Source organism: Canis aureus, chromosome 8 (assembly GCF_053574225.1).
Source record: "Canis aureus isolate CA01 chromosome 8, VMU_Caureus_v.1.0, whole genome shotgun sequence".
Lineage (NCBI taxonomy): Eukaryota > Metazoa > Chordata > Mammalia > Carnivora > Canidae > Canis > Canis aureus.
This window is the reverse complement of record NC_135618.1, coordinates 41,154,140-41,181,777: the sequence shown is the minus strand read 5'-3', so window position 1 is coordinate 41,181,777 and position 27,638 is coordinate 41,154,140. Positions and strand designations below refer to the sequence as shown.

The 27,638-nt window shown below is 53.6% G+C and overlaps 4 protein-coding genes and 1 long non-coding RNA gene across 15 annotated transcripts in view; 4 read left to right on the top strand and 1 right to left on the bottom strand.

The window, feature by feature from the left end:
* Positions 1–3,669, top strand: part of GLYR1 (glyoxylate reductase 1 homolog) — a 35,540-nt gene extending 31,871 nt beyond the window's left edge. For all 6 annotated transcript variants that reach the window (XM_077906499.1, XM_077906498.1, XM_077906496.1 and 3 more), the window contains one exon: positions 1,549–3,669. In XM_077906499.1, coding sequence (XP_077762625.1) covers positions 1,549–1,623 — 75 coding nt within the window. In that variant the 3' untranslated portion in view covers positions 1,624–3,669. The remainder of the gene's footprint in view (positions 1–1,548) is intronic.
* Positions 3,670–4,016: 347 nt separating this feature from the next.
* Positions 4,017–9,937, top strand: ROGDI (rogdi atypical leucine zipper). 2 transcript variants are annotated; one of them, XM_077906503.1, is made up of 11 exons: positions 4,017–4,143; positions 4,215–4,286; positions 4,997–5,085; positions 5,280–5,334; positions 5,993–6,073; positions 6,854–6,949; positions 8,140–8,238; positions 8,584–8,697; positions 8,782–8,831; positions 8,940–9,066; positions 9,357–9,937. In XM_077906503.1, exons 1-11 carry the CDS (start codon positions 4,099–4,101, stop codon positions 9,396–9,398), a joined length of 870 nt encoding a protein of 289 aa, XP_077762629.1. In that variant the 5' UTR covers positions 4,017–4,098; the 3' UTR covers positions 9,399–9,937. The 2 variants fall into 2 exon arrangements, with proteins under 2 accessions (XP_077762629.1, XP_077762630.1); XM_077906504.1 differs by lacking the exons at positions 4,017–4,143; positions 4,215–4,286 and adding an exon at positions 4,512–4,647 and having other exon boundaries at positions 5,285–5,334.
* On the bottom strand, positions 9,484–14,910 carry SMIM22 (small integral membrane protein 22). 4 transcript variants are annotated; one of them, XM_077906507.1, is made up of 4 exons: positions 14,528–14,910; positions 10,774–10,932; positions 10,581–10,666; positions 9,484–10,088 (listed from the first exon to the last, which is right to left on the bottom strand). In XM_077906507.1, exons 2-4 carry the CDS (start codon positions 10,904–10,906, stop codon positions 9,969–9,971), a joined length of 339 nt encoding a protein of 112 aa, XP_077762633.1. In that variant the 5' UTR covers positions 10,907–10,932; positions 14,528–14,910; the 3' UTR covers positions 9,484–9,968. The 4 variants fall into 4 exon arrangements, with proteins under 4 accessions (XP_077762633.1, XP_077762632.1, XP_077762631.1 ...); XM_077906506.1 differs by lacking the exon at positions 14,528–14,910 and adding an exon at positions 14,058–14,514; XM_077906505.1 differs by lacking the exon at positions 14,528–14,910 and adding an exon at positions 11,089–11,254.
* Positions 13,845–15,211, top strand: LOC144318953 (uncharacterized). Its single transcript, XR_013384890.1, has 3 exons — positions 13,845–14,313; positions 14,636–14,687; positions 15,154–15,211. It is a non-coding gene; the product is annotated as an uncharacterized LOC144318953 (long non-coding RNA).
* Positions 15,212–15,430: 219 nt separating this feature from the next.
* Positions 15,431–27,123, top strand: SEPTIN12 (septin 12). Of its 2 annotated transcripts, XM_077906501.1 has the most exons (10): positions 15,431–15,588; positions 15,965–16,146; positions 19,766–19,891; positions 19,986–20,067; positions 21,672–21,809; positions 21,972–22,089; positions 22,178–22,273; positions 25,640–25,736; positions 26,618–26,669; positions 26,761–27,123. In XM_077906501.1, the coding sequence occupies exons 2-10, from the start codon at positions 15,987–15,989 to the stop codon at positions 26,963–26,965; spliced, it is 1,074 nt and encodes a 357-aa protein (XP_077762627.1). In that variant the 5' UTR covers positions 15,431–15,588; positions 15,965–15,986; the 3' UTR covers positions 26,966–27,123. The 2 variants fall into 2 exon arrangements, with proteins under 2 accessions (XP_077762627.1, XP_077762628.1); XM_077906502.1 differs by lacking the exon at positions 19,766–19,891.
* Positions 27,124–27,638: the final 515 nt, after the last annotated feature.

Below are 27,638 nucleotides of genomic sequence, written 5' to 3'. Positions count from 1 at the left end.
TTTAAGGCAAGGTTTCTCAGCCTGGGCACTATTGGCATTTTATTGTGGGAACCGTCCTATGCATTGCAGGATATTGAACAGCATCCCTTTCTCCTCTACCCCCTAGAGGCCAGCAGCACCCCCTCAGTTGAGAAGAGGACTGTATACATCGCCACATGTCCCATGGGGCAGAATAATCCCAGGTTAAGAAGCCCTCCATCGTTGGATTTTTTTTTTTTTTTAATTTTTTTTTAAATTTATTTTGAGAGAGAGCGCTCATGTGCACAAGTCAGGGGAGGGGAGGAGCAGAGGAGAGGGAGAAGGACAAGCAGATTCCACACTGAGCGCGGAGCCCAAATGGGGCCTGATCCCGCGACCCTGAGATCATGACCTGAGCCAAAATCAAGAGTCTAACACTCTGAGTCACTGACTGAATCAGCCAGGTGCCCCAAGAGAAAACCCTGTTTTAGGGTACAGATATCCTGTGTGTTACATCTGCCTTTGTTTCAAACCTACCAGTCAATGTTAGAATGTTTTAAATAGTCGTGTGTATTTTTTTTAATTGAGAGAAAAATTAATTTTATATTTCTCTAATTTACCATTTCCACTGTTCTCCATTCTTTTCTGAAAATTTGAATTTCTCTCTGGTATTTTTTTCCTTTCAGCTAGAAGAACATTCCCTATAATGCAGGTCTGCTGGCAACGATTAGTTTTCTTTTCTCTGAAAAGGTCTTTATTTAGCCTTCATTTTGAGTTGACAACTACACTTAAGCTGTAATGGACACTCCATTATGGAGGCTTCAACAGCTGACTGTGTGGAAGGAACCTTGTGTTCAGCTGCATTTCCTCAGTGGGCCTGGACACCACACTGCCCTTGTTGAATGGCTTTCTAATTCTCTTCACACTCATTCACAATATTCACCTAGTGGCTCTGGAGTGGCTGTCGGCTGCCAAGCACATTCTAGGCTCTGGGGACATGTGGAGGGACAACTTGTTCCCTTCCTTTTGGAGCTGACACTTTAATGGAAGGAAGCACAAGATAAGCAGATAGATATTTAAACAATCTCTGAAGGTCAGAATTATGAATAAAATAGAGTAAGAAAAGGTGACGAGGATAAAGTGGTATAGCCACTGCTTCAGATAGCTGGTCAGGGAAGGCCTGGGAGCTGACTGGGAAGGAGCCAGCCATGTGGAGGAAAAGGCATCCCCTGCAGAGGGAACAGCACGCATAACCATCTAAAGAAAAACACAGGAAGACCCTAGAGGCAGGAGGGGCATGATTATAATTACTAACAATGCTCCAAGCACTTAACCTGTTTCATTCCATTTGATCTTCCTGATAAACTTGTTACTCCATGACATCAAGGAGTAGTGGTGGAGACAGAAACTGAGGCACTTGGCTCAGGATTGGGGGGGGGGGGGGCGCGGTGGCCAGGAGTTGCACCCAGACAGCCTGGACTCCAGAGTCTGCCTGCCTGACCACATCTAGAACTACCTCCAAGAAGCAGATTGTGTCTTTAAGTCAGCTCTGTGGCCAGAGACTGAGCCCATCATCTCCTTTTTTTCCAGGTATACAAAAGAGCCAAGGCACTGGACCAGTCTGACAACGACATGTCTGCGGTGTACCGAGCCTATATACACTAAGCCCTCAATACCCTACCCCTGCCCCCCAATCTTCCCTCTGACCCCTCCTCCTCACATGAGGTTGGGGTTCTGGGACTTAATCTGGACCAGTCCACCTGTCTCCATCTCCTTTTATACAGACTTTGAGACTTGCCATCAGCACAGCACACAGCGTCACTCCTCCCCTGGAGGTCCTGGGGAGGGGAGGGGTGTCAGCAGGATTGGCCTTTGGGAAAGCTCTTGAGCTGGGCACTGGCCCCGGACTAGGTGGCTGTGTGTTCACACACACACACACACACACACCACACCCTCTACACACCACACACTGGCTCTTGCCCCAGGATAGAAGCTGCCCAGAAACTGCTGCCTGGCTTTTTTTTTTTTTTTCCTTCTGAGCTTGTCTTATCTCAGACGCTTTCCAGTCGAGGAACTAGAATCAACAGTGAGAACCGGAAGCCTTTCCACTGCTTCCTTCCCTCAGAGCAAAGAGGCTGTGGTTATGTCCACATCCCCTGCGCGAGAGAGAGGCTCTGGGCCAAGATGAGCCAGCACCGACTCCAAACAGGGTCCTCGTGGGCCCTCCAACCTCAGGTGACCAGCTGATGAGGACTGTCATGTTTAAGCTACCAGTGTGCAACCAACTCCATAAATGCCTTTGTGAACTGAAAAGAAATTGGCAAAGTTGAGAAACACAGGGCTCTGGCTCTCTGGGGAGAGCAGCAAATTGCCAGCATGTTAGGTGAGCCTCACAGAATCCTGTTCTCACCGCTGTTGAGCGCCTGTCCCAGAAGTCACCGTCACTGCAGAGCCTTGGGCTGGGATCAGACTTCCTTGCTTTGGTGGAGGTGGAGCTCACTCCTCACCAGGCTCTTTTAGTATTTGGATTTGCATTCCAGCCCTTGGGAAGGGGATCCTGAGGGCCACCAGGGAGGAGTGAAGAGGGAGGAGAGTGGGGTTCCTTCCTGTTTCCCGTTATGCTGCAGACTTCCACCTGGTTCTGAAGAGCCACTCTGACTGGATCCCTTCACAGCAGTCCCACTCTCTCCAGCCTGCTCCTGTACATGTTCCCCACCTGCCCACCTCTTCATTCTCCCTTGCTCCTCCTCTTCTCATGGAGACAGTGTTTCTTTCTGTCTGTCCTTTGGCCCAGACCCAGCCTGACCAACTGATGGCCAGCTCTTGAAACCGGAACGAGTGTCTTCACTTCAACCAGAAGCATGGTCTTCGATGCTTCCAGAGCCCCAGGGTCTTTCGGGAGGGAAGAGAACTGGGCCTGACCCAATCTGAACTATCTGACCCTAGAAGGTTGGAGCTAAGACGTCCTTGAGACCCTAACATTTCTCCTTGGATAGGGGACCAGACCGGCTTCAAATGTGGCATAAAAACAAGGAGAAGTCACTTGAAGGATGTCAACGTTTTCTCCCTCGTCCATGGGTTGCATTTTCCAAAGTCACGCTTTGCAGGTCAGCATTTCTAGTGAATATACAGAATGAGACCACACTGGTGTGGGCCTCTCCCCCTCACAACCATGGCCCTTTCCCACTGATCAGAAATCCAGGCTAGGGGGAGGGCAGGGAAGATGCCTGCAGGTTTTTGGCATAACTTCACTGGGATTTGGAATTCTTTTCTGTCTGAACACAAAGCCTGTTCTAGTCCTAGCTGGACACTGGGGGGGTGGGGGGTGGGGGAGATGCTGTAATGAAACTGGTTAGTCAATGTTGTCTTAATATTGTTGACAATTCTGTAAAGTTTCTTTTTATGAGTATTTCTGTTTAAGCTATTTCACCTTTGTTTTGAAATCCTTCCCTTTTAGGAGAAAATGTGACACTTGTGAAAAAGCTTGTAAGAAAGCCCCTGTTCCGCGAACCTTTTTTTTTTCCTTTAAACCTTTAAATGACAAAAATCTAGGTAATTAAGGTTGTGAATTTTTATTTTTGCTTTGTTTTTAATGAACATTTGTCTTTCAGAATAGGATTGTGTGATGTTTAAATGGCAAAAAAAAAAATGATTTTGTGCAATTAACAAAAAGCTACTGCAAGCAAAATAAAACGTTTCTTGGTAACACAACTGTGACTGACTACCTGGGCAGTGAGCACCGCCTGCGCCCAGACTCGAGCGCCGTGTGGGGGGGCCGCGCTGGGACTGCCGGCAGGCGCGCGGAGGGCGGGGCCGGGCGGGGACAGGCTGCCCCGCCGGCCAATCGCCAGGGGCGATGAAAGCCGGGCACCCCGCCGGCCAATCAGTGAGCGCGAGCGGAGCAGGGCGCCCTATCAGAGCCAGGGAGGGGCGGGACAAGCGGCCGCCGCCCGCGTCGGAGAGCTGAGGTGGATGCGGCGCCCCTCGCACAGCTCGGAGGCGGGTGGCGGCGACGGCCCCACGCCGCAGGCAGCTTGACCCTGGGCGGCCGGTCGGCGGCGGGGGAGGGGCTGGGCCCGGACGCCGCGGGCGCACTCACGGCCGGCGGACCCCGCCTCGGGCGGGCGGCGGGCGGCGGGGATGGCGGCGGCGATGGCAGCGACGGCGGCAGAGCGGGCGGTGCTGGTGAGGCGCGCGGGCGGGCGGCGGGGGCTCCGGGGGGCGGCGGGCGGCTGACGGCCGGGCTGTCCCCGCAGGAGGAGGAGTTCCGCTGGCTGCTGCACGACGAGGTGCACGCGGTGCTCAGGCAGCTGCAGGACATCCTCAAGGTAAGACCCCCCCCGCCCCCCGCCCCCCGCCCCCCGCCCCCGAGCGCCGGCCGGGGCCGCGACGCGCAGCGGGCACAGCAGGCCCTGCCCCGGGCACCCGGCGGCCGGTCGGGCCCCGCTGCGTAGTTGCCCACCTAACCACAAGCAGCTGCGTTTGCGGTGGGAGGGGGGAGCGGAATGAGCCCCGGGCCGGGCGGTCGGGGTCGCGGTCGGGGTCGAGGAAGGCCTCCTTTGGAGCTGTGGTCGCAAGGTCTCCAGCATCTTACCCAATCTCTTGGGGCCTCCCTTTCGCAAGAACGAGATCACAGTACCGGCCTCACGGGGCTGTGGTGAGGATAAGCCAACTCCTAGAAATGCCCAGGTATTGCCTGTTATGGCCAGAACTTCAGGTTGCCACGACTAGCGTCGTTCCCTGACTCTGCTCCCCAGCCAGGGGGCCACCTCTGTCCTATGTCCCTGAGTTGGGCAGGAGGTGGGTGTTCAGGGAATGTGGAAGGAACAGCTATCCGCTCTGGTAGGACCTGAAACTCAGGTGGCGGGGGAGGGGCTGGGGAAACAGGGAAGGTGCCCCGGAGGCTTGGATAGGGTGTTCGGGTGAAACTAGCCCACCTTGTTCTTTCCCCTGGCCAACTCAGGAACGGGGCTTCTGGAAGGGGTGGGTGGTGAGCCGGCTTGGGTGAACTTTACCCTACTCCCCTCTGTCCCTGCAGGAGGCCTCTCTACGCTTCACTCTGCCGAGCTCTGGTACCGCCACCGAGGGGCCTGCCAAGCAGGAGAACTTCATCCTTGGCAGCTGTAGGTGAGCCAGGGCTGAGCAGAAACGAGAGGGGTGACACCTGGGATGCCCTCCAGGAGAGGCCCAACATCCAGAGGGTGCACATGTGCTGTGGGACCGGCTGGGCCATCCTGTGACAGCCAGGGGCAGCCTGCGGGGAGGGCTAGGTGGTGGCAGAAGGCGGCCACAAGCAGTGCTCTGACCCCCGCGTGTTGCAGCACAGACCAGGTGAAGGGCGTGCTGACTCTGCAAGGGGACGCGCTGAGCCAGGCGGTGAGTCCCCCAGCCCTCTTTCCCTTTCCCTGCTGCTGGAGGATCCAGGGGGGAAGAGTATGGGGGCCTCCTGCTGAGCTCTGCCACCAGTTGGCTCTGTGACCCTGGGCAGGATCTTGACTTCTCCGGGCCTCAGTTTCCTCATTTGTAAAATAACAACCCACCCCACCAAACCTCCTCATGGAATTGGCGTGTGGCTTCAATGAGAGGGACAGGAAGGAGGATGCTTTGCACACAGCCCGGCCCTGAGTCTGGGCCCAGTGAAGCGTGGGCAATGGCTGGATTAGGCTGGCCCCAATTCAAAGTGGAATCCGCCAACATCTGAGCTCCCGTCCGTGCCAGGCGCCAAGATGTGGGGGAAGGTGCCTCTCTTCCAGTCCATTGGCCTGGACCCATGGGTCCTGTCTGCCCACAGTCACACCTCCCCCCGGCTGAGGCCACCTTCCCTTTCTCTTTTCCCTTTCATTTCTTTGTGGTTTCTCTGGAGCCTGAGTTCCTGTTTCCTGACCTCCCTGTGCACACCCCAAATGGCCAGATCTCCTGCCCCCTGGAATGACCAGGACCTGAGCACACACACCCGTCTCTGCCCCCTGCTCCAAGGCTTGGGGTGGCCGAAAGCAGGAGGGTGTCCTTCCGCTTATACACTCTTGCCCGTCAGGACGTGAACCTGAAGATCCCGCGGAACAACCAGTTGCTGCACTTTGCCTTCCGAGAGGACAAGCAGTGGAAGCTGCAGCAGGTAATTGGGCCCTTCCCCGGCCAAGGCTCAAGCCACAAGGGCAGGCAGGGGCAGGCCCGAGCAGCACAGAGGCCTCCCAGGGCAGCCCTGGGGGATTTCAGGCCGCAGCAAGCCTGGGAGGCTGTTTCCTAGCAGCAGAGCTGGGGCAGGGAGTGCTGCGGCTTGTGGGAGGTGGAAAACCTATCCTGTCTGTAGGCCCCTGGACCCCCATAGGAACCATGGGGGTCCTTGTCCCCTTCCCAGAGCCTCCTGGGGCTTCTAGTGGCTCCTGGGGGCCACATCCATGCTCCCTATCCACTCCTGTGTGGTTGAAACCTGCCCCTTCCCCCCTCGCTGGACCAGCTGGTCTTTGCCCCAGGGCCTTTGCCTTGGAGCCCTCTCTCCCTGCTTTTCTCATCACTTGGGTGAAAAGAGCCCCCACACACACACCGTCCTGCAGACTCACCCTCTTTGTGCAAATCACTCAGTGTGGTGTTATCTTGTGCCTTTACTCTGCTGCCATCTGTTCTCTTTTAGAAGGTGAGCTGTGTAACGGCAAGCCTGTCACGGTCTGTGCTGTTATGTTTAGCACCCAGTCAGGGCCTGGCTTTTGGAGGGCCCAGAGCTGATAGCTGGTAGGGATGGGTCAGGCAGGCGGTAGCCACCCCACCCCTCCAAGGAGGATGGCCCCTCAGGTGACGGCCTGTCCTCTAGAGCACCGGAGACCGTGGCTGCTCTGACGTTGGCATCTCATCTTCCTGAGGCCCCACCCGCTGACCTCTCGGTGGGCACTGTTTTCAGATCCAGGATGCCAGGAACCACGTAAGCCAGGCTATGTACCTCCTTGCCAACCGGGATGAAAGCTACCAGTTCAGGACAGGAGCAGAGGTCCTCAAGGTGAGCTGCTGGAGGGGACAGGGGGGCACACCCCACCCCCCACCCAGTGCCCTGACCCCAGACCAGGCCCCTGGAGAGCTCTGCCCCTACATCCTCAGATACAGCTGATGATCGACCTATCACCCCTCAGTGTACGCATGTCCATCCAGCCACAGTCAGATGATTCACAGCCCAGGTTCCAGACTCAGACCTGGGTTCTGATCTCAAGGCTTCCACTGTAAGCTGTGCAATTTCAGGTCACTGGCTTAGCCCAACTGTGCCTCCTCACCTATAAAAGGGGACCTTGGTGTAGTGACTATCAGATGTGACGATGCAGGTGAGGTAGCTGCTGACAAATGCTCAGTGAACAACAGCTGCTAGTAGTACTACTGGCCATAGAGAAACCCTTGTAATTAGCAAAGTGAATTCACGGGGTGTGGTGGGAAGAGCTGAGCTTATGTGCCCCAAATTCATGTTTTAGCTCTGTCCCTGACTTGCTAGGTATCTTCAGGTGACTCACCTACCCTCTTTGGACCTCTGGGTCTTCATATGAAAACTTAGAACCAGGTGGACTAAGGTCCCCCCCAGAACTGTGACCAGTTGTAGGGTGTACAACTGGGTGTAGGGAGTGCAGCCACCACACCTCCCCTTTCCCGGTCACCCCCATCCCCATGGCAACAACTGGAATCAGTGAAAATTGGGGCTCTACGGAGTCTAAGCCAGAGCGTTGGTCCGTGGTAAAAGAAGAGTTTCAAATGGTTCCACTGTCTACTAGCCATGTGACCTTACCTCTTTGGAGCTTCACCTGTGAAAATAGGGCTAGTGTCCACCTTAAGACCTCAACTTAGCCATCCCATCGTCTTCTCCAGGAAGCCTTTCCTGGCTCCTTCTTTGCCTGCACCCTCATCCACAAAGCTCTCATGCCCTTGAGACTAACTCCAGGGATCTTCCATTCCCCATTGGACCAGCACCCAGGATCCCATGCAATAAAACCTCCTGGATGGAGGGTCAACGGTGCAGATGTCCTGCCCTGCCCCTGCAGCTGGAGCCCAAATATCTGCAACTTTAACAAGTCCCACACTGGGGAAATTCAGGCCTCAAGACTGTCATCACCAAGGGCAGGAGCTGGGAGCCACCGTGACTTTGTCACTCCCTGGTGCGGGACGTGGGGCCTGCCCTCGCAGCACCTGTGACCGGCCCCCTCCCCACAGCTGATGGATGCTGTGATGCTGCAGCTGACCAGAGCCCGCAACCGCCTCACCACCCCAGCCACCCTTACTCTGCCTGAGATCGCTGCCAGTGGCCTCACGGTGAGTACCTTAGGGCAGCCCCTGCTCCAGGAGAGGAACTTCCCACTGAGGAGCCCAGCTTGCCCCTGGGAGGGACATGGGTACGATGGGGTCCTGGAAACCCCAAACTGTTGTCAATCGGAGTTCCTAGGTCTATGCAGTTCTCTAGGATAAGGTCCTTGGCTTCCATCTTGCATCCCCCAAAGACCCTTGGTCTGGGTCAGTGGTTCCCAAGCCTGGTATAGGAAGCTACTCGGGGCACCTGGGAAGAGTCTGGAAGCTCCAGTCCAGGGGCCGGGGATGGGGTTCCCTAGGTGGTACTGGGGAAGCTGTGACTGCCTGGCCCTCATCCTGCCTTGTCCCCAGCGGATGTTTGCCCCTGCCCTGCCCTCCGACCTGCTTGTCAACGTCTACATCAACCTCAACAAGCTCTGCCTCACCGTGTACCAGCTGCACGCCCTGCAGCCCAATTCCACTAAGGTGAGGGGGACCCCACTTGCCCCCCCCACCCCCAAGTGCCTTGCAGCCTCTTCGGCCTGACCCAGTCTGGTCTCTTCTGCTTAGAACTTCCGCCCAGCTGGAGGCGCCGTGCTCCACAGCCCTGGGGCCATGTTGTAAGTATGTTGCCCTGGAGAACCCCGCCCACCACAACCTTCTGCATCTTGGGGGCTGGGGGGCCAGGCTGGTCGGGCCACCCCCAGGGACCCTCCTTCTCCCCCCAGTGAATGGGGCTCCCAGCGTCTGGAGGTGAGCCACGTGCACAAGGTGGAGTGTGTGATCCCATGGCTCAACGACGCCCTAGTCTTCTTCACTGTCTCCCTGCAGCTCTGCCAGCAACTCAAGGATAAGGTGGGCCGTGGGGACTGCAGGGTCGGGGTGGGCCTCTCAGACAGGTTGGGCCAGCCAGGTAGCAGGCTACTAAGCCTTTTTGTTTCGGAGGGATTCCAAGGGCTCTTGTCATACCTCCGAAGCACCCAAAATCTTAAGGTCCATTGTGCTCTTCATGCACACCATGCCCTTTCCGTGACATAGTGCCCTTGAATGATCTTGAAGTCTCACCTGGGTTACAGGGTACAGCAGGGGCTGAGCCCCCTAGCACCGCCACTCACCATGTCCCCCCACCTCTCTCCTTCCCCCAGATCTCTGTGTTCTCCAGCTACTGGAGCTACAGGCCTTTCTGAGCAGAACACCCAAGAGCCTGACCCCCAGGGAAATGGCCCTTGTCTCCCTCCCCTGTCCCCCCAGGAATGTTGGCCAGAGCCAGAACCGGGCAGCATGGACTATTTATTTCCCTCTTTATCCCATCCTGTCCATCACATTTGCACAAATGGAAATGAACACTGGAAATGCTGAAAGACAGGGACGCTGGCTTGCTTTTCATTTTGCAGGGGTGGGAGCAGGGGGTCAGGAAGGTGGGCGGTCAGGGAGGCAGAGCCCAGAGGTGGCCCACATTCCAAACCCTGCCTTCCTTGCACAGTGGCAACCTTTGGACCCAGGGTGGGGCCAGGCCCAGGGCTCTCCTTCCCCATCCTTTTTCTGCCTTCTGAGCTGCCCCAAGATGATGAGAGGCAGCCCGTGAAGGGTGAGGAGGGGATGGCGGCCCTAAGCTGTGAGCCAGGAGGGCAGATGGAAACCGCCCACCATGAGCTGTGGCGCCCTCGCATTTATTTGCTCCATGTCCCCGACAAGGCCTCCAGGAAATAAAGATCATCTGACTTTACCTGGAGCGTCTGTCTGTCTGTCCGTCCTTCTCAGTGAGTGGGGCCCAGGCTGGGGATCCCTGATAGTTGGCAGCTGGGTGGGATACCCAATGACTGAGCCCCTGGCCTCACCGTCCCACCTTTCGAGGGGTCCTCCAGGCTGCCAAGGAGCTGAGTGGACAGGGGGATGAGGTTTCAGCCTGGGGGTTCCGGTCCCTGACTTGGATGGGGCCCAGCTTCCCCTCCTGTCAGCAGCTGCTGTGTGACCTGGAGCAGGTTACTTGGGGTCTGGGAACAGTCCTGCTGGCCGAGAGCTGTGAGGGAGCAGGTGGGCATCTGGATAAAGCAGGGAGTGCCCACACTGCCCGCCCCTGGCCGGGAAGCTCAGAACACACCGCAGACTCTGGCTCTGGGCAAACGAGGCGTTTTCACTGCTGCCCAGCAGGACCCACAGGCAGGGGGGCTGGGGGCTCGCTGTGTTAAGGCTCCAGGGCCAAGTTATCCACTCCCCTGGGGTGTACCTGCAAGAGAGGCATGCTGGTGTGTGCCCCACCAGCCCCTCTCCGCGGGAGCCCCGGCACCCTCCTCTCCCCAGTGCAGTTCCAGGCCGCCCCTGGTGCCCGCCCAGCCTGGGGGGGCCAGTGGGGCTCACTTGGAGCTCACCTTCTGGGGTCTGGAGACACGGCGGCTGCAGCAGCTATAGCAGCAACAGTGGATACAAACAAGCAGCAGAAAGAGCAATACGGTGCCTGGAGGTGGAACAGGTGTTCGGAGGTGGAACAGGTGTCCAGGTATGGCCCTCAGCCAGGTCTAGGACAGGAGGCTGACGGGGGCCAGAGGCCAAGGCCACACTCACCAAGGAAGATGAGGAAGATGATGAGGGCAGCGGTGTCCCACTTGGACTGGAACAGCGTATGGCTCCTCAGTTTTCCCAGCACTTCCTGGGCTGTGGTCTCCAGCTCCTTCCCCAGGTCTTCCGCCAAATCCATCTCAGCTCCAGGCCTCTGGACGCCACCTGCCCCGGCCCCCCAGGGGTACCTCAGAACCCTGTTCTCTAGGGCTGGGCCACATCCAGGCCTCCCGCAGGCCAGCCCCTGCCCTGCCCCTGCTCTCTCCCACACCGCCCCTCGGCCCCTACCCTGTCTCCTCCCGCCCCCCCCAGAGGCCTCACCCCCCAGCCACGGAGCTCCCGCAGTCAGGCAGGTCCCAGGTCCTGAGAACACCAGCTACTTCCTGCTTCCTGATTCGTGATAGTTGCCACCCGAGGCCCTTGCTCCTTGGCAACCAGTCCCACCCTTCCCACGGTGGGGGGGGGGGGGGGGGAATGGCGGACTCCAGAGGGCGGGGCCTGTGCCCTAGTAGGTGTGCTTACAACCTCCCAACACCAGCAGGTGCTGTGTGACCCAGGGAGGTAACCACGGACCGAAAGCCTCTTATTTGGGGATTTTTCACTTTTTTCTCAATAGACCAAACCAAGCAGCCTGGAACACAGTGTGCACTGGGGTGCTGTGGACTTCATGAGTGAAGACTGGAGGGAGGGTGGGGAGGGGTACGTGGTTTCCATTCCACCTCCCCTTCCTGGCCAAGTGGGGAGATACTAGGAGTCTTTGGCATCCTTGTTTTCCATATTCTAATTCTCACCATAATCCTTAGGACAAAATGGTTATCCTCTCAAACGAGCTCTTCCTCTACCCCTACCCCCGGAACCTGGGGCCTGGGGCCCGGGGCCTGGGGCCTGGGGCCTGGGGCCCCGACCCTGACCGGAAGGGCAGTTCTCACTCTCCCCTTGACATAGATGCGTCCAGGCCCACCAGGGCCAGAGACTGCTCAGCACTTGAGGTTGGCCAGAAACTAGGTGGACACAATTTCCTGTGCTTGTGGTCTAGCCGGGGAGAACCAATCAGCTAGTGTTAGGCCCCGCACCAAACACTAGACGTGCTTTACCGGACTTGTCCTTGCGGTAACCCTCATGTGACTATTACTGTTCTTCCCACTTCCCGGTATGAAAAGTACAGCCTTCAGAAGTTTGGCAATCAACCCAAGTCACACACCTAATGTACTCCTTTCCTATTGCTGCTGCTGCAACATACTACCCCACACATAGTGACTTAATCCAAATTTATTGTCTTAGGGTCCTGGAGGTCAGAGGGTAAAACAGGTTGGTGGGGCTGTGTTCCTTCTGAAGGCTCTAGGGGACAATCCATTTCTTGCCTTTTCTAGCTTCTTGTGGCCACACACATTCCTTTATTCATTCCAGTCTCTGCTTCCATCCTCACGTCCTCTCTTAAAAGGACCCCTGTGATTACATTGGCCCACAGGATGATCTCGCCATCAGAATCCTTAGTGACATCCGCAAAGTCCTTTTGCAGCATAAGGTAACATATTTGCTCAAGGTTCCAGGGATTTGGATGAAAACATCTTTGCGGGGCCATGATGCTGCCAACTGTACCCAGAGTGGCCAGAGAAGCCGGAACTGGGACCCAGGTATTCAGATCCCAGAGCCCTTGACCACCATATTGTAGGGTCTCCTGTCCTGGGTCCCCTTCTCATACCTTACAATCCCTCCGTCCCATTCCAAGATCTCAGATCCCCGTTGCAGAGGCAGGGTAGTTTCGAAACAACTAGAGTGTTATTGCAAAAATGGGGATCCCACCACTGTGGAGAGCAGTTGGGTAGTTCCTTTAAAAGTTACACGTGGGGGGGATCCCTGGGTGGCGCAGCGGTTTAGCGCCTGCCTTTGGCCCAGGGCGCGATCCTGGAGACCCGGGATCGAATCCCACGTCGGGCTCCCGGTGCATGGAGCCTGCTTCTCCCTCTGCCTGTGTCTCTGCCTCTCTCTCTCTCTGTGACTATCATAAATAAATAAAAATTAAAAAAAAAAAAACTTAAAAAAAATAAAATAAAATAAAATAAAATAAAAGTTACACGTGGGGACACCTGGGTGGCTCAGTGGTTGAGCACCTGCCTTTGGCCCAAGGCGGGATACTGGAGTTCCGGGATCGAGTCCCACATCAGGCTCCCGGCATGGAGCCTGCTCCTCCCTCTGCCTGTGTCTCTGCCTCTCTCTCTCTCTCTCTCTCTGTCTCTGTGTCTCTCATGAATAAATAAAATATTTTAAAAAAAATAATTTAAAAAATGTTTTAAAAAGAGGGATGGGGTTCTCAACCGTGGCCCCGTCCCCCACCACTTGGCCTGGCTGAGTGGGCAGGAGGCCCTCAGTCTGCTCCTCTCCCTGCTGACTCTCAGCCTTTCTGTCCAGACCCCTGGGTGCCTTGTTTCTTGTTTTTCATTCCCATTATGAAAGTAAGACTTTCCCCTGGTGGGGAGGGGGAGGCGAAACTTCATTAAAGAAAATCTGGGAAATTCCAAGCCCCTAAAACACAAAAACCACCATTAGAGCCCTCAAACCCAAGCAGAGCAATGATGGGGAGGCCATGGCCAGGCGTATTTCAGGTGGGTCAGACCCCTGAGACTCGGATCCTGCTCCCAGCCCTGAACACCCACCAGTGTGTGACCTTGGGGCACAATCCCTGACCCTCTGTGCCTCAGTATCCTTTTCTGTAAAATGGGTGTATACATAGTATGCCCCTTCTCAGGGCAGACTGAATGGAATAATTCATATAAGCACTTCCTTGGCCCAATGAGGTGTTCTAGAAACATGCACTGGCTGGCTGTGTATCACTCACCCAGTTTGTGGGTAGGATTGCCTCCAGCCTTCTGTGTATACATTTGGGCTCACCTGCCATGCTTGCACTGCTTAGATCACTTTACCCTGGGCTTTTCCCAATCAACATGGGCCAAGAGCACCTTGCAGATGACCCCTGATTTCTGCAAACCTGATCATCATCCCGCTTGCAATGCTAGTGGCCACCCACTGAGGCTTGCTTTTTTTTTTTCTTTTCTTCCCCAATTGTTCAGAATCCTACCGCCACTCACATGCAATGGCCTTGGGGGCGGTGTGTGTTGGGGGGGTGTTTTCTCCTCAGAGAGGCTAATTTTTTCTTAGGGGACATTTCCAGGGGACGAATCTCCTTCAGCCTAAGGCCAGTCCACAAATCACCAATACTGTCTGGTCATCCACGCATAACGTTCCCTTTTGCTTTTTTTTTTTTTTAATTTAAATTCAACTAATTAACATACCGTATATTACTGGTTTCAGAGGTAGAGCTCAGTGATTCATCAGTCTCATAACACCCAGTGCTCGTCGCATCATGTGCCTTCATTAATGCCCGTCACCCAGTTACCCTGTGTCCCTAGTCAACACATTCTCATCTGCATTGATGAGGAGCCCAGACTCCTATATCCCTCAAGAGCTGTGGACTCGGCTTGAGAGATTTCTTTTTGGGAATGGAAGCATGTTCCAGGGCAGCCCCACTCCCAGCTTCAAGTCTTGGAGGTAAAGTTTGAGCCTCTGTTATCAAATGTGCAGGAGCTGAGGGGGAGGAAAGCAGGGCATGGGTAGAGAGGGACAGAAGGCTAGTTCAGGGCTCAGGAGGGTGGAGGTGAGTGGGTTGGGGCGCACTTAGTGGGTTCCAGTGGGCAGAGCAGGGGCAGCAAGCCACCTTCTGCTTTGGTGAATAGTTTTACAGACACACAGCCACACCCCTTACCTGTCTATGGCTGCTTTCCCGCTAGGACAGCAGGGCTGGACGGTAAGGGGCAATAGAGATGTTATGACCCATAAAAGCTCAACATCTTTACTATCTGGGCTGTCACAGAAAATGTTTGCCAACATCTGGGACCGAGGATGGCTTCTGTGCCAGGAAACAGGTGAGGAAAGAACTAGGTAAGCAGAATGTGGAATATGAAATGTCTTGTCAGGGACACACTAGAGAGGGGTGAGGACTATGGCAAGCTGGCAAGCTCATGGCAGCTAACGAGGGCAGCTCATCAGCCATGGGCTAGGCCCAGAATTGTCAGGGCTTACGTTCTGTAAGACACACTGGAAATCTAGATGCTCCTGCGAACAAGAAAAGAAGCGTTAGAGGGTGAGCACGTGGACTCAGATCCCACCCTGCCTTTTCCTCACTAGGTGACCATGCACACCTGGCTCAGGCTCTCTCTGTAAACGGAAGGTAGTAACGGCACTGCCTTCGTAACACTGGGATGATTATTAAATAAGCTACCATCCCAGGGCCCCAAGAGCAATGTTAGGCACAGACTACGTGTGGGGTAAATATGTCCTAAATCAATCTTTTGATTTTTCAATGCTGGCGATTTAAAACTGTGGCACCAGCAATGGACGGACCAAAGACCATGCACGGATGTTCTGCTTTCCAGCTATGGGTCACAGGTTGGCTTCTCCGCACAGAGGGGTTAAGGGATATGATGAGTTTGGAAGTCAGAGGGACCGGCTAAAGCCCGCTTGGCCCAGTTAGGTGACCTTGGGCAAAGGAACTGCCCAGAGGCCCTGGGCTCTTGTCTGTAACATGCGACCAGGGTCACTGTAAGGATTTAGGCTAAGGTTCAGAGAGGACCCCCGGGGAGCTTACCTGTCCCTGCCCTCAGCTCCCTGCTGGAGAGGAGCCCACCCCAGCCCCCGTGAGGGGAGAGGGGTGGAGTTCAGATTCTTCAGTTAACTGTCAGCGTGTGCCTCCCCCTCACCACACGGACAGCGTCAGCCAGGACTGGGCAGCCCCCTAAAGCTCCCTCAGAGACCCAAGGCCATCAGGTGCCACACAGAAGTTGCTTCTGTCTTTCTGTCTGTCCCCGTGGGTGCAGACCCTGGGTTTTGCCAGGCTGGCCACATTCTGCGGGGGGTGCAAGGATCCTGCCTGGGCCATGGGTGGCTGGGGGTGGGGAGGAACAGATGCGTGGGCTTGTGCATCTCAGGAGGGGGTTCAGGCTCCCCTGAAAGGCAGCTCCTCCAGGTACCTCACACCAAGGCCCACGAGACACTGAGCCGCGGAGGATGGGTAGATCAGAGGGTATAACCTGTGACAGTGCCCAGCAGCAGAGCTCAGGAGCCAGAGTCCAGAAATGAGAATTCAAGGGGGCCCCCTCTGGAGCTCCAGTGACCCCCTTCTCCCCACTCACCTGAATGACAGGCATTGCTGTGCCCTTGGCCCCATGGATCCCCTGAGGCAGTCCTCCCCCGGCTCATCAAGACCCTCCAGCCCCAGGACCCCACCCTGCGAGATGTTTGATTATGTGGGCATCGAAGCTGTGCTGGACCAGCTGAAGATCAAGGCCATGAAGATGGGGTTTGAGTTCAACATCATGGTGGTGGGTGAGTGAGGGGTAGGGCCTCACAGGAAGGACCAGAGGATGGAACCTTGGGGGCCTGGGCATGTCACTTCATTCTCCCCATCTGTAAAGTGGGTCTGATAACAGTCACAGTTGAAAATCTGTAAAATGCTGAGGCATTAAAAGACAAAAATCACCTGTGAAGCCCCAGCCAAACCCAGACCGAGCAATAAAAGGGGAGACTGTGGCAGGAAGTGGTGAACACCCAGACCCAGATCGTGGTCCCAGCCCTTAACACCTACCACTGCGTGACCTTGGGGCCGGGTTCCTTACCCCTCTCTGTCTCCTCTCCTCATCGGACTTAGCACAGAGCCTGGTGTTCAGGAGGTTCTCTGGAATTGCATTTTTATAGATGCAAAATTAATTTCACTTAACAAAACACTTTCTTTTCACAAAATAAACTAGATACAACAGAACATGAGATGCCAGAGTGTGTAGCACCAACAAAGAGTATTATTCTGAGGTGGTGCTGTCCAGTAGAAAAAGAACAGGAGCCATATAACGTAATTTTTAAAATTTCCGGGAGGGCAGCCCCGGTGGCTCAGTGGTTTAGTGCCGCCTGCAGCCCAGGTGTGATCCTGGGAACCCCGGATGGAGTCTCAAATCAGGCTCCTTGCATGGAGGCTGCTTCTCCCTCTGCCTGTGTCTCTGCTTCTCTCTCTTCTCTCTGTGTGTTCTCATGAATAAATAAATGAAATCTTTATTTAAAAAAATAAAATAAAATAAATAAAAATTTCCAGGAGCCACCTTTTAAAAAGTGAAGAGGAACAGGAGACATTAATTTAATTTTATTTTTTTTAAGATTTTATTTATTTATTCCTGAGAGAGACAGACAGAGAGAGGCAGAGACACAGGCAGAGGGAGGAGAAGCAGGGTCCATGCAGGGAGCCTGATGTGGGACTTGATCCCAGGACTCCAGGATCACGCCCTGGGCCGAAGGCAGGCGCTAAACCACTGAGCCACCCGGGGATCCCCGAGACATTAATTTTAACCATTTATTGTATTTAACCCAGAATATTCCAAAATACTATTGTGACCATGACACGTCATCATCCACATAAAAAAAATTGTCCATGAGAAACTTTGCTTTCTCTTTGGCACACCCAAGTGTGCAAAATCTGGTTTGTATTTTCCACTGATGGCACGCCTCAATTGAGCTTTGCCGTAGCAGCCACGGCAGGAGCCACGTGTGACCCCACTCCCACCCTGTAGTGCACAGCACAGCCCCTGATATCAGTTTCGCACACAAAGGTGTGTCCTGCATTATGAGGCAGGCCACTCCCTCCTGCCAGGTGTGGTCCACAGAGTTTGAGAAGTTCCTACAGCAGGGAGAGTGGACCATCTACAACCACAGAGAGCCTGGGTATCTGACCACATAGTGTCACGCAAGAGAAGCCAGGCAGGAGAGAGCTCGTGCTGTGTGATTCCCTAGGATGAGGGTGAGCAGAACCACTCCCTGCTGACAGAATTCAGGAAAATGACTGTCCCTGGAGGTGGGGGCTCATAGTAACAGAGCTGGGGCATGAGTGGACTTGGGGGGGACCTCTGTGTTCCATCTCTGATAGGCTGCTGTTTAATTTGTGAAATGTGGGAATCCCTGGGTGGCTCAGCAGTTTAGCGCCTGCCTTTTCCCAGGGCGCAATCCTGGAGTCCCGGGATCGAGTCCCACATCAGGCTCCCGGCATGAAGCCTGCTTCTCCCTCCTCCTGTGTCTCTGCCTCTCTCTCTCTCTCTATGTCTATCATGAATAAATAAATAAATCTTTAAATAAATAATAATAATAATTTGTAGAATAATAATAATAATAATTTGTGAAATGTGTTTAGCTGCCCATCAGCATGAATGGATAAACACAGCATGGTCTGTTCACACAATGGAACATTCCTCAGCCATGAAGAAGAAAGAGGCACCAATGCCTGGTACAATGTGAATGAACCTTGAAAACACGCTAAGTGGAACCACCCAGACACAAAAGGACAATTTTTTTTTTACAAATTGTTTTTTAAAGATTTTATTTATTCATGAGAGACACAGAGAGAGAGGCAGAGACACAGGCAGAGGGAGAAGCAGGCTCCCTGCAGGGAGCCCGATGTAGGTCTCGATCCCAGGAGCCCGGGATCACACCCTGAGCCGAAGGCAGAGCTCAACCACTGAGCCCCCCAGGCGTCCCCAGCAAAAGGACAAATATCACATGATTCCATTTATATGAAATGGCCTGAATATTTAAATCTACAGAAACACAAAACATATCTGTGGTTGCCAGGGGTGATAGAGTGACTAGGAGAGAGAATGGGAAGGGACCGCTGATGACCGTGAGGTTTCTTTTGGGGTCAACGCAAATGTTTTTGTGTGTTAAAAAACAAAATTCAGAGGCACGTGGGTGGCTCAATCAGGTGCCCAACTCTTGATCTTGGCTCAAGTCTTTTTTTTTTTTTTTTTTGGCTCAAGTCTTGATCTCAGGATCATGAGTTCAAGCCCTGAATAAAAATATTTTTTTTCTAATTCAAACTAATAAATTCGAAGATCTAACTGGTTTTATTACATGATTCTTTTTTAATATTTATTTATTCATGAGAGAGAGAGAGAGAGGCAGAGGGAGAAGCAGGCTCCATGCAGGGAACCCGACATGGGACTCAATCCTGGGACTCCAGGACCACGCCCTGGGCTGAAGGCGGCACTAAACCGCTGAGCCACCCAGGCTGCCCTATTACATGATTCATAAATCGGGCAGCAACCCATCCAGCAAGAATAGAGGAGTTCCAAGGAGTTGTGCAGCATGGAAGTTCTTTTATAAGGGGGTAGGAGGCAAGGAAGTTATTAGCAAAAGGAAAGATTGTTCCAGGCAAGGTTGCTTTCTCTTAGGAGACAAGCAGAGGGTCTTAGGTGGATTAGCTCATCTTCCTTTGAGGGATGCAGAGGCCCAGTTGACATTACCGGTGCTGACCCCAAACTTCCTGAGCTACAGTTAAGACTGTGTTTCTGGGGGAGCTGGGAACTGCAGCTGGGTAGATGCTAACTAAGCCTTTGTTTGAGGACTTGGCCTAAGTGATGCCATTTGGGGTCTGCGGTCGTCTTTATAACAGGAGCTTGACAGAGCTGGTGGGTGCACAGCACTGCGACTGTACTAAACGCCACGGAATTGTCGGCTTTATTTATTTTTTAAAGATTTTATTTATTTATTTATTTATTTATTTATTTATTTATTTATGATTTTATTTATTTATCCATGAGAGACACAGAGAGAGAGACACACACACACAGGCAGAGGGAGAAGCAGGCTCCATGCAGAGAGCCTGATGTGGGACTCGATCCCGGGACTCCAGGATCACACCCTGGGCCAAAGGCAGGCGCTAAACTACTGAGCCACCAAGGGATCCCCGAATTGTTGGCTTTAAATGGTTAACGGTTAATTTTTTATCGTGTGAATTTTGCCTCAGTGAAAAGGAGGGGTAAGCCCTGAGGGGGACCCTGAAAAATGGGGGACCCACTCTTCTGTAAGTATGTGATGCTTAGAAAACTGTTCACCTTCTAAAATGATGTAAGAGCCTGAAAAGCGCGGCCTCAGATGTCCACCCCCGTGGCTGTCCTCTGGTTACCCCCAGGGCAGAGCGGGCTGGGCAAGTCCACAATGGTGAACACCCTCTTCAAGTCCAAGGTGTGGAAGTCCAACATTCCAAACCTGGGGACGCCCATGCCGCAGACACTGAAGCTGCATTCCGTGACGCACAGTGAGTGGCTTCCACCCCCACCCACTCCTGCCCACCCCACCCCACCTCACCCTGGCCAATATCTCCCACTCTGCTTCCCCCCCACCCCCAACAGTCATCGAGGAGAAAGGCGTGAAGCTCAAGCTGACAGTGACCGACACACCTGGATTTGGAGACCAGATCAACAACGACAAGTGGTGGGTCCTCAAGGGGGTGGGGTGTCAAGCCCAAGGTTGTCCCTCTCCCTGCGCCCGCCCCCCCTGGCCTCTGGGAAACAACCTAACCCGGCTGTGGCATCTTTGAGCTTCAGTTTGTTCGTCTGTTTAATGGGTGTGTGCAACCATCCCTCCAAGATTGAGGGGAGTTAAATGTGCAAAGGTCAGCGCTTGCTGCCTGGCATGTAGTAGGTGCTCAGTAAAAGCTACGGGATAGCAGGGACTAGAAGCCCAACTCCAGAGTCAGCACCACGGGGTTCGACCACTTTCCAGCTATGTAACCTGGAAATGCTTGTGGCAGCTCTCTGTGCCTCAGTTTCCATCTTTGTAACTTGGGGATGATGGCACGCATCTTGCAGAGTTGTTCTAGGCTCTCAGTGAGAGCCAAAACCTGTGAGAGTGGTCAGTAACACACACACACACACACACACACACACACACACACACACACACACACAGTCAGGACTGGCCGCATAATCTGTGGGGACCCAGTGAGACGAAAAGGTGAAGACCCTTGTTCAAAAAGTATTAAGAATTGTAAAACCACCACCACAGAACATTCAACCAAGTGCGGACCCCTCTAAGCTCGGAGCCCTGTGGGACTGCTCTGCCCGTGTTCCCAGGAAGCCAACCCTGCACACAGTGCCTCACAGAGCACTTACTGTGTGCGAGCTCTGTTCCAGAGCCAGGGATACAGCGATGAACAAGGCAGACGGACATCTCTGTCTACATGAAATGTACATCGTCCCGGGAGGGGGGCAATGAACACAAGAAATCTGCTATATACAGCGTGAGCCTAAACTCTATCATCCAAGCGGGACTGTTTCTGAGAGCGAAAGGGGTAGGGAGCTGTAGGGGGATCGCAGTTTTAAATGGAGAGATCAAGGAAGACCTCCCGGATAAGGAGACAGTTGGGCAGACTGCCAGGAAATGAGAGAATAAGCCATGTGGCCATGCAAGGGGAGAGTATTGAAGGCAGAGGAGAATGTGCAAAGGCCCTGAGGTGCGTTTGTTCTCAGAAGGCTGGTATGGCTGGCCATGTGTGAGCGACAGGGAGAGGAAGAGGGGAGGGCAGTCAGGAAGCAGCGGGATGATGTAGGGCCTGGTAGTGCCACGTAAGGACTTCGGCTTTTCTTTAGCCACTGCCCACTGAGCAGAAAAGGGATATGCTCTGACTCCTATTTTTAAAAAGCTCTTTTGGGGTGCTGTGTTGACAATATCCCATCAGGGGAAGAAGGGACCAAGGGAGAGGACTCAGGAGATCCTTGTGGCAATGGGGCCAAGCGCCCGCAGTGCTTTGAACCAGACTGTGACAATTTCTCTTTTAATACCACACCCCTGCAAAGTAGGCACCCTTACTGATCCCATTTTAGGAAGAAGGAAGCTGAGGGTCAGCTTGAGAATGGTAGGGGCCTTTCTGATGATTCAGGGGAGTAGGAGGAGGGTGCTTGGGTAACCGAGGGCCTTAGGTTGTACAAGACTAGAAGTCCTGCATCCCAGGCCAACTGGGGTGATTAGTCTTCCCAGCAAGGGGCTGGGGCAGGGCTCCTAGGGGTGGTTCTGAGGTCGGCCGTCTGCTGCCCCAGCTGGGACCCCATCCTAGGCTACATCAATGAACAGTATGAGCGATACCTGCAAGAGGAGATCCTCATCACGCGCCAGCGCCACATCCCCGACACCCGGGTACACTGCTGTGTGTACTTCGTCCCGCCTACTGGGCACTGGTGAGATGGCAGGGCCAGCTGGGGGAGGGCCACCTGCCTGGGCAGGGAGGAGGGGAGGAGAAGGAGGAGGCCCCAGCTCGGGCTGCGGGCTGCGGCTGGCACCCCCTCGCTCAGACACTGGCTGCCACCGCCACCACCACCTCTGCCACCCTGCCTGAGCAGCCTGCGGCCCTTGGACATTGAGTTCCTACGGCGGCTGTGCCGGGCCGTGAACGTGGTGCCTGTGATAGCCCGGGCCGACAGCCTGACCATCGAGGAGCGAGAGACCTTCAGGCAAAGGGTGATCTGGGCGCCCAGGGCGATGGGGTTGGTGGGGGCAAGAAGGAGGCACAGTGCCCAGGATGAGATGAGGTCACCCGCGTCCCCAGATCCAGCACAACCTGAGGAGTCACTGCATCGAGGTGTACCCACAGAAGTCCCTCGATGAGGACACCAATGACCGGATCCTTAACAGCAAAATCCGGGTAGGAGGCCATGGGGGGGTGGGCAGGCTGATGGGACTGAGGTGATGTTGTTCCCACTCATCCTTTCCATCTCAAGATTCATCTAACAGCTTGGGGCGGGGTGGCGGGGGAGTTCACATACTCCCAGCAGGTATAACTCTCCATATAGCCACAAACTTAAAAAGTGAGCAAGAAATAGGTCATATTGACAACCCACAGAATGGGAGAAAATGCTTGCAATGATATATCTGATGGGGACTTGTATCCTGAACATATAAAGAACTTTTACAAATCAACAACAAAGGATAACCCAATTTAGAAATGGGCAAAAAAAAAAAAAAAAAAAGAAAGAAATGGGCAAAAGTGATTGTTGTTTTTTTGTTTTGTTTTTTGTTTTTTATTTTTGTTCGTTTAATGTAGGCTCCACATCCAGTGTGGAGCCCAGTTCAGGGCTTGAACTCATGACCCTGAGACCCAGAGCTGAGCTGTTGGATCACTTGTTGGATGCTTAACCAACAGAGCCACACGGGCACCCCTGGGTAAAGGTTTTGAATGGACATTCCCTGAAAGAATTTGAACAAATGGCCAAAAAGCAGGTGGAAAAATGTTGGTTCGCTATCGCCAGTCCTAAGAGAAACACAAATCCAAACCACGAGATACCATTTCATGCCCACTAGGATGGCTGTTATCAACAGGACAGGCAACCCCACGTGTTGGTGAGGACCTGGAGAAGTTGAACTTGCACAGCGCCGCTGGCGGGAGTGTCAAACAAAATACTCCCACTTTGGAAAATAATCCGGCTGTTCCTGCAAAGGTTAAACGCTAAGTTACCAGAGTACCCAGCAGAAGTTCCACTCCCCAGAGAAAGGAAAACCTATGGTTACCCAAAAACGTGTCCACAGATGTCCGTGGCAGAAATATCTGTAATAGTCAAAGAGTGGAAATGATGCACATGTTGATGTGGATGAACGTTATCTGCTATATCAGTGCAATGGAATATTCTTCAGCCTTCAAAAGGAATGAGAACGTGCTACCACCATGAATGGACGTGGAAAATATCAGGCTAAGTGAAAGAAGCCAGATGACAAAAGGATAAATATTACATGATTCTGTTCTGAAGTGTTCCGAATAGGCAAATCCTATAGATTCAGAAAGTAGGTTAGCGGTTGCCAGAAGTGTGGGGGGGGGGGTGGCCCGGGGTGAGGGAGTGGGGGTGCAGGGGATGGGGAGTGACTGCTCATGAGAGTAGGGCTTCATTCCCAGGCAGAGAAAATGCTCTGGAATAAGATGGTGGTGATGGTTGCACAGTCTTGTCAACTGTGCCTTTATTTTATTTATTTTTTTAAAAGATTATTTATTCATGATAGACATAGAGAGAGAGAGAGAGAGAGAGATTGGCAGAGATACAGGAGGAGGGAGAAGCAGGCTCCATGCCGGGAGCCCGATGTGGGACTCGATCCCAGGACTCCAGGATCGCGCCCTGGGCCAAAGGCAGGCGTTAAACCACTGAGCCACCCAGGGATCCCCTCAACTATGCCTTTAAAGCCACTGTACCCTTGAGAGGGTGAGTTTTGTGGCACGTGAATTTAATCTCAACAAAGCTGTTTCAAGACAGGAGAGAGGCAAAAAATAGCTAATGTCTTCTTTTTCTCCAAATCAACTAAATTCCAACTCCAAGCCCCCACCTTGCTGTCCTTGAGGTGCGTCCACTGTCATTCTGTCTGTATCCTGCAAAGGATCCTGGTGAGGCCTGGGATTCATCATCCGTTGACCCCAGGCCTTGACTCCCTCCCCAGCAGGTAGGTCCTACTAGCCTGTGCTGCAGCCTTACCCCGCCTCATGGCCATTCGCCTTTGTGCAGTGAGCAAACCTCACATCCGGACTTGGAGGCCCAGCTTCCCTTCTGGTACCCAATGTCTCCACACATTCCCTCTTTCCTGTCCCCACTGGTGCAACAAACAGAATTTCCTGTGAAACATTCAGAGAGCCTTGACCTTCACCAACTTCTGCTTTTGGGTCCTGGGGCCTGTGAAGGCAGCCACCCGGCCGCAGCTGGAACAGAATTGGAACTACAAGGAAAACCAACCCAACACCTCAAAACCATCCAGATGCCTAACATTCATGGAGGGGTTGCTACAGGCTGATGCATAATAAGCACACAATAGATATCTGCTGTTGTTAGCATCAACTTTGTTCCTCGTTACCAATTAATTCTTGGAAACAAATACAGACCCGGGGTGGCACTTTGGGGTTTAGGAATGTGAGTCTCCAAGTCTGGCCACAAGTGAAGTGAACAACTAGAAATTGCAACAGGGCTCAGCAAACTTTTTTTTTTCTTTCAAATGGCCAGAGGATGGTAAATGTGTTAGACTCTGTGGGCCAGGCAGCCCTGCACGATCCCTGCCATCTGCTGTGGCAGCACGAAAGCAGTGTAGACAGGCTAAATGAATGGACAGGCTATGTGCCAACAGACATTCAGGAAAACGGGCGCAGGCCCGATATGGCTCATGTGCCATAGGTTGCCAAGCCCTGGGTTACAAAGTTGTGTCTCTTAACCCTCATGAAAACTGATGATGGTGATAGCAGTTCCTGTTTCCCCGGTAAGAGATGGGACACCAGCAAGATGATAAGATTAATGTGATTCAGGGTAACCTTCCCAGACATTTACAAAGCCCTTGTGTATGCTATTCTGTTTTTTTTTGTTTAATTTTTCTTTATTTATGATAGTCACACACAGAGAGAGAGAGGCAGAGACACAGGCAGAGGGAGAAGCAGGCTCCATGCACCGGGAGCCCGACGTGGGATTCGATCCCGGGTCTCCAGGATCGCGCCCTGGGCCAAAGGCAGGCGCTAAACCGCTGCGCCACCCAGGGATCCCTGTGTATGCTATTCTGACTCCCACTTTACAGATGAGGAAATTGAGCCATTGATCAGATTTGGTGTCTTTTGATTTTTTTTAAGATTTTACTTTTATTTTTAAAAGATTTTATTTATTCATGAGACACAGAGAGAGGAGCAGAGACACAGGCAGAGGGAGAAGCAGGCTCCATACAGGGAGCCTGATGCGGGACTCCATCCCAGGACCCCAGGATCACAACCTGAGCCAAAGGCAGATGCTCAATCACTGAGCCACCCATGTGCCCTAAAGATATTATTTTTGAGTCATCTCTACACCCAACATGGGCTCAAACTCATGACCCCAAGATCAAGAGTCACACACTCCACCAACTGAGCCAGCCAGGCGCCCCATGTCTTTCGACTTCAGATCTCTGCTCCTACCACTTTCTCTCCCTACAAAAGACAGTGTGCCTCTCCCACCCCACCACAGCGGCTTCTCTCCCTGCCACCCAGGCAGGGCCAACCCTTCTGTTTCATATCCTCCTGCAGGACCGGATCCCCTTTGCCGTGGTTGGGGCTGACCGAGAGCACCTGGTGAATGGGAAGTGTGTCCTGGGCCGGAAGACCAAGTGGGGCATCATTGAAGGTTAGTGCAGGGACCTTGCAGGGAACGTAGGTGAGGGTGGGGTGAAAATCCAGGCACATCCTACTGCCTTTGGCGCCCTCAGAACCCATCACAGGGCCCAGAGTGGGCAAGCCCACAGTCAGGAAACAGACGTGGGATCACGTCCCTCTTTGCAGCTGGAAGGCCTCGAACAAGTTACCCAACTTTTTGCACCTGTTTCCTTGCAGTAAAATGGGCATCATGATAACAGGAATGTCATGGCCAGTCGCCTTGGTGCAGTGAATGAACCACACACATCTGCACATGGAAGTGTTTGGACAGGGCAGGCCACCACTTTGCACAATGCCCAGCACCCAGAAGATACCCCACGCACTCACCAGAATTTACTGTGGGCCTACTATGTGCCAGGCAGACTATATGTGGTTCCTGAGAGCAGGACTGACAAGGTTCTTGTCCTCATAGAGCTGATGAGACAGTGATAGGTGGGAGAAAGTGGGGTGGGAGACAGGGCCATGTGAGGGAGCTGAGGGGGAGACTGGGAAGTGAAGGAGGAGCAGCCGGGGCTCAAGCCCCCAACTTATCCATATAATTACTAAGAGAATATAAAATACACGGTGCATATGGTATATAATGTAATACAGTGATTATCAAGTGTACAATACTAAATGATTAGTGGATCATTGACTCAACTATTGGTAGGGAGCCACCTGTACCAGGCACTGGGGACAAAGCAATGAATGAATGAGTGAATGAATGAATGCGAGGTGAGATCAGAGCGGGGATTGTGGGGAAAGGGTTGTGATGGACCCTGAGGGTGCGCAGCATGCAGTGGGTGCTGACTGGGTGCTCATCAGGGGCGGGGCAGGGGGGACAGGGCCAGTGCTCTGTGTCCTGTCTTGCAGTGGAGAACATGGCACACTGTGAGTTTCCCCTCCTGAGGGACCTGCTTATCCGGTGAGGGTGCAGGGAGCCTGGGGGCGGGGCATGCAGGGACCCCAGGGGGGCTGCTGTGGCAGCAGGGGCTCAACCACTGCTCGTCATCCAGCTCTCACCTCCAAGATCTGAAGGACATCACCCACAACGTGCACTACGAGAACTACCGTGTCTGCAGGCTCAATGAGAGCCACCTGCTGCCTCAGGGGCCCGGCTGGGTGAACCTGGCCCCGACCCCCGCAGGCCGCCCGGCCACCCCCCGGTCCTCGAAGGTGTGCCAGCAGGCCCAGGACGATGCCAAGGACGAGGCGTACTGAGCATCGGGGCACCCAGGTCCTCAGGACTCCTGTGTCCTTGGCAGCCCCCAGCACACACCTGTGTACCAGAGCATGTATTAAAGTTCGACGTTGCTTTTTTTTGAAAACCTGTGCTTTGAAAACAAAAGGCATCCTATAAATGATTTCTTTGAACTATCCTCCAATAAAAGTCTGCTTCTTTTCTTCAATAACTGTGAGACCCCAGGCCTAAGGGAGTCCTGAAGACCTGGGAGCACCTGCCACGGACCACCGGCCCCTTCTGCCCCAGAACCAGAGCCAAGTTCCAAATCAGGCTCTGCCCTTGCTGCCGACCTTCCTGGCACAGGGTTGGCCCTGTGTCATACACCCTTAAAAAGTCCCCATCTTCGGCTATCTTCCTCACACTCTGTGCCTCCCCTTCCTGCATTCCTCTTTGCCCTGTGCTGGCAGACCAGCACAGACCAGCACAGACCAGCACAGACCAGCACGGGGAGGAGATTGCAGTCTCTGCTCAAGCAGGCAGAGGAAATGCATCCTTCCCTCTGCCTCTCTGCTCTTTTAGAGCTCTCAACAGGTGGACGATGCCCACCCCCATTAGGGAGGGTGATCCTCTTTGCTCAGTCTGCAGAAGTAAATGCTGATCTCTTCCCGAGGCACCCTCACAGAGGCACCCAGAAATAATGTCTTATTATTG

What these genes read in the sequence shown, in the direction of transcription:
- SEPTIN12 (XM_077906501.1), top strand. Translation starts at nt 15,987, where the DNA reads ATGGATCCCCTGAGGCAGTCCTCCCCCGGCTCATCAAGACCCTCCAGC. An exon ending in GCTGCATTCCGTGACGCACA is followed by an intron (nt 19,892 to 19,985) that starts GTGAGTGGCTTC and finishes CACCCCCAACAG; the next exon opens with TCATCGAGGAGAAAGGCGTG. An exon ending in CTGAGGGACCTGCTTATCCG is followed by an intron (nt 26,670 to 26,760) that starts GTGAGGGTGCAG and finishes CTCGTCATCCAG; the next exon opens with CTCTCACCTCCAAGATCTGA.
- SMIM22 (XM_077906507.1), bottom strand. Translation starts at nt 10,906, where the DNA reads ATGGATTTGGCGGAAGACCTGGGGAAGGAGCTGGAGACCACAGCCCAG. An exon ending in CATCTTCCTCATCTTCCTTG is followed by an intron (nt 10,667 to 10,773) that starts GTGAGTGTGGCC and finishes TTCCACCTCCAG; the next exon opens with GCACCGTATTGCTCTTTCTG. An exon ending in GTGTCTCCAGACCCCAGAAG is followed by an intron (nt 10,089 to 10,580) that starts GTGAGCTCCAAG and finishes CTGTCCACTCAG; the next exon opens with CTCCTTGGCAGCCTGGAGGA.
- ROGDI (XM_077906503.1), top strand. Translation starts at nt 4,099, where the DNA reads ATGGCGGCGGCGATGGCAGCGACGGCGGCAGAGCGGGCGGTGCTG. An exon ending in CGGCAGAGCGGGCGGTGCTG is followed by an intron (nt 4,144 to 4,214) that starts GTGAGGCGCGCG and finishes CTGTCCCCGCAG; the next exon opens with GAGGAGGAGTTCCGCTGGCT. An exon ending in TTCATCCTTGGCAGCTGTAG is followed by an intron (nt 5,086 to 5,279) that starts GTGAGCCAGGGC and finishes CGCGTGTTGCAG; the next exon opens with CACAGACCAGGTGAAGGGCG.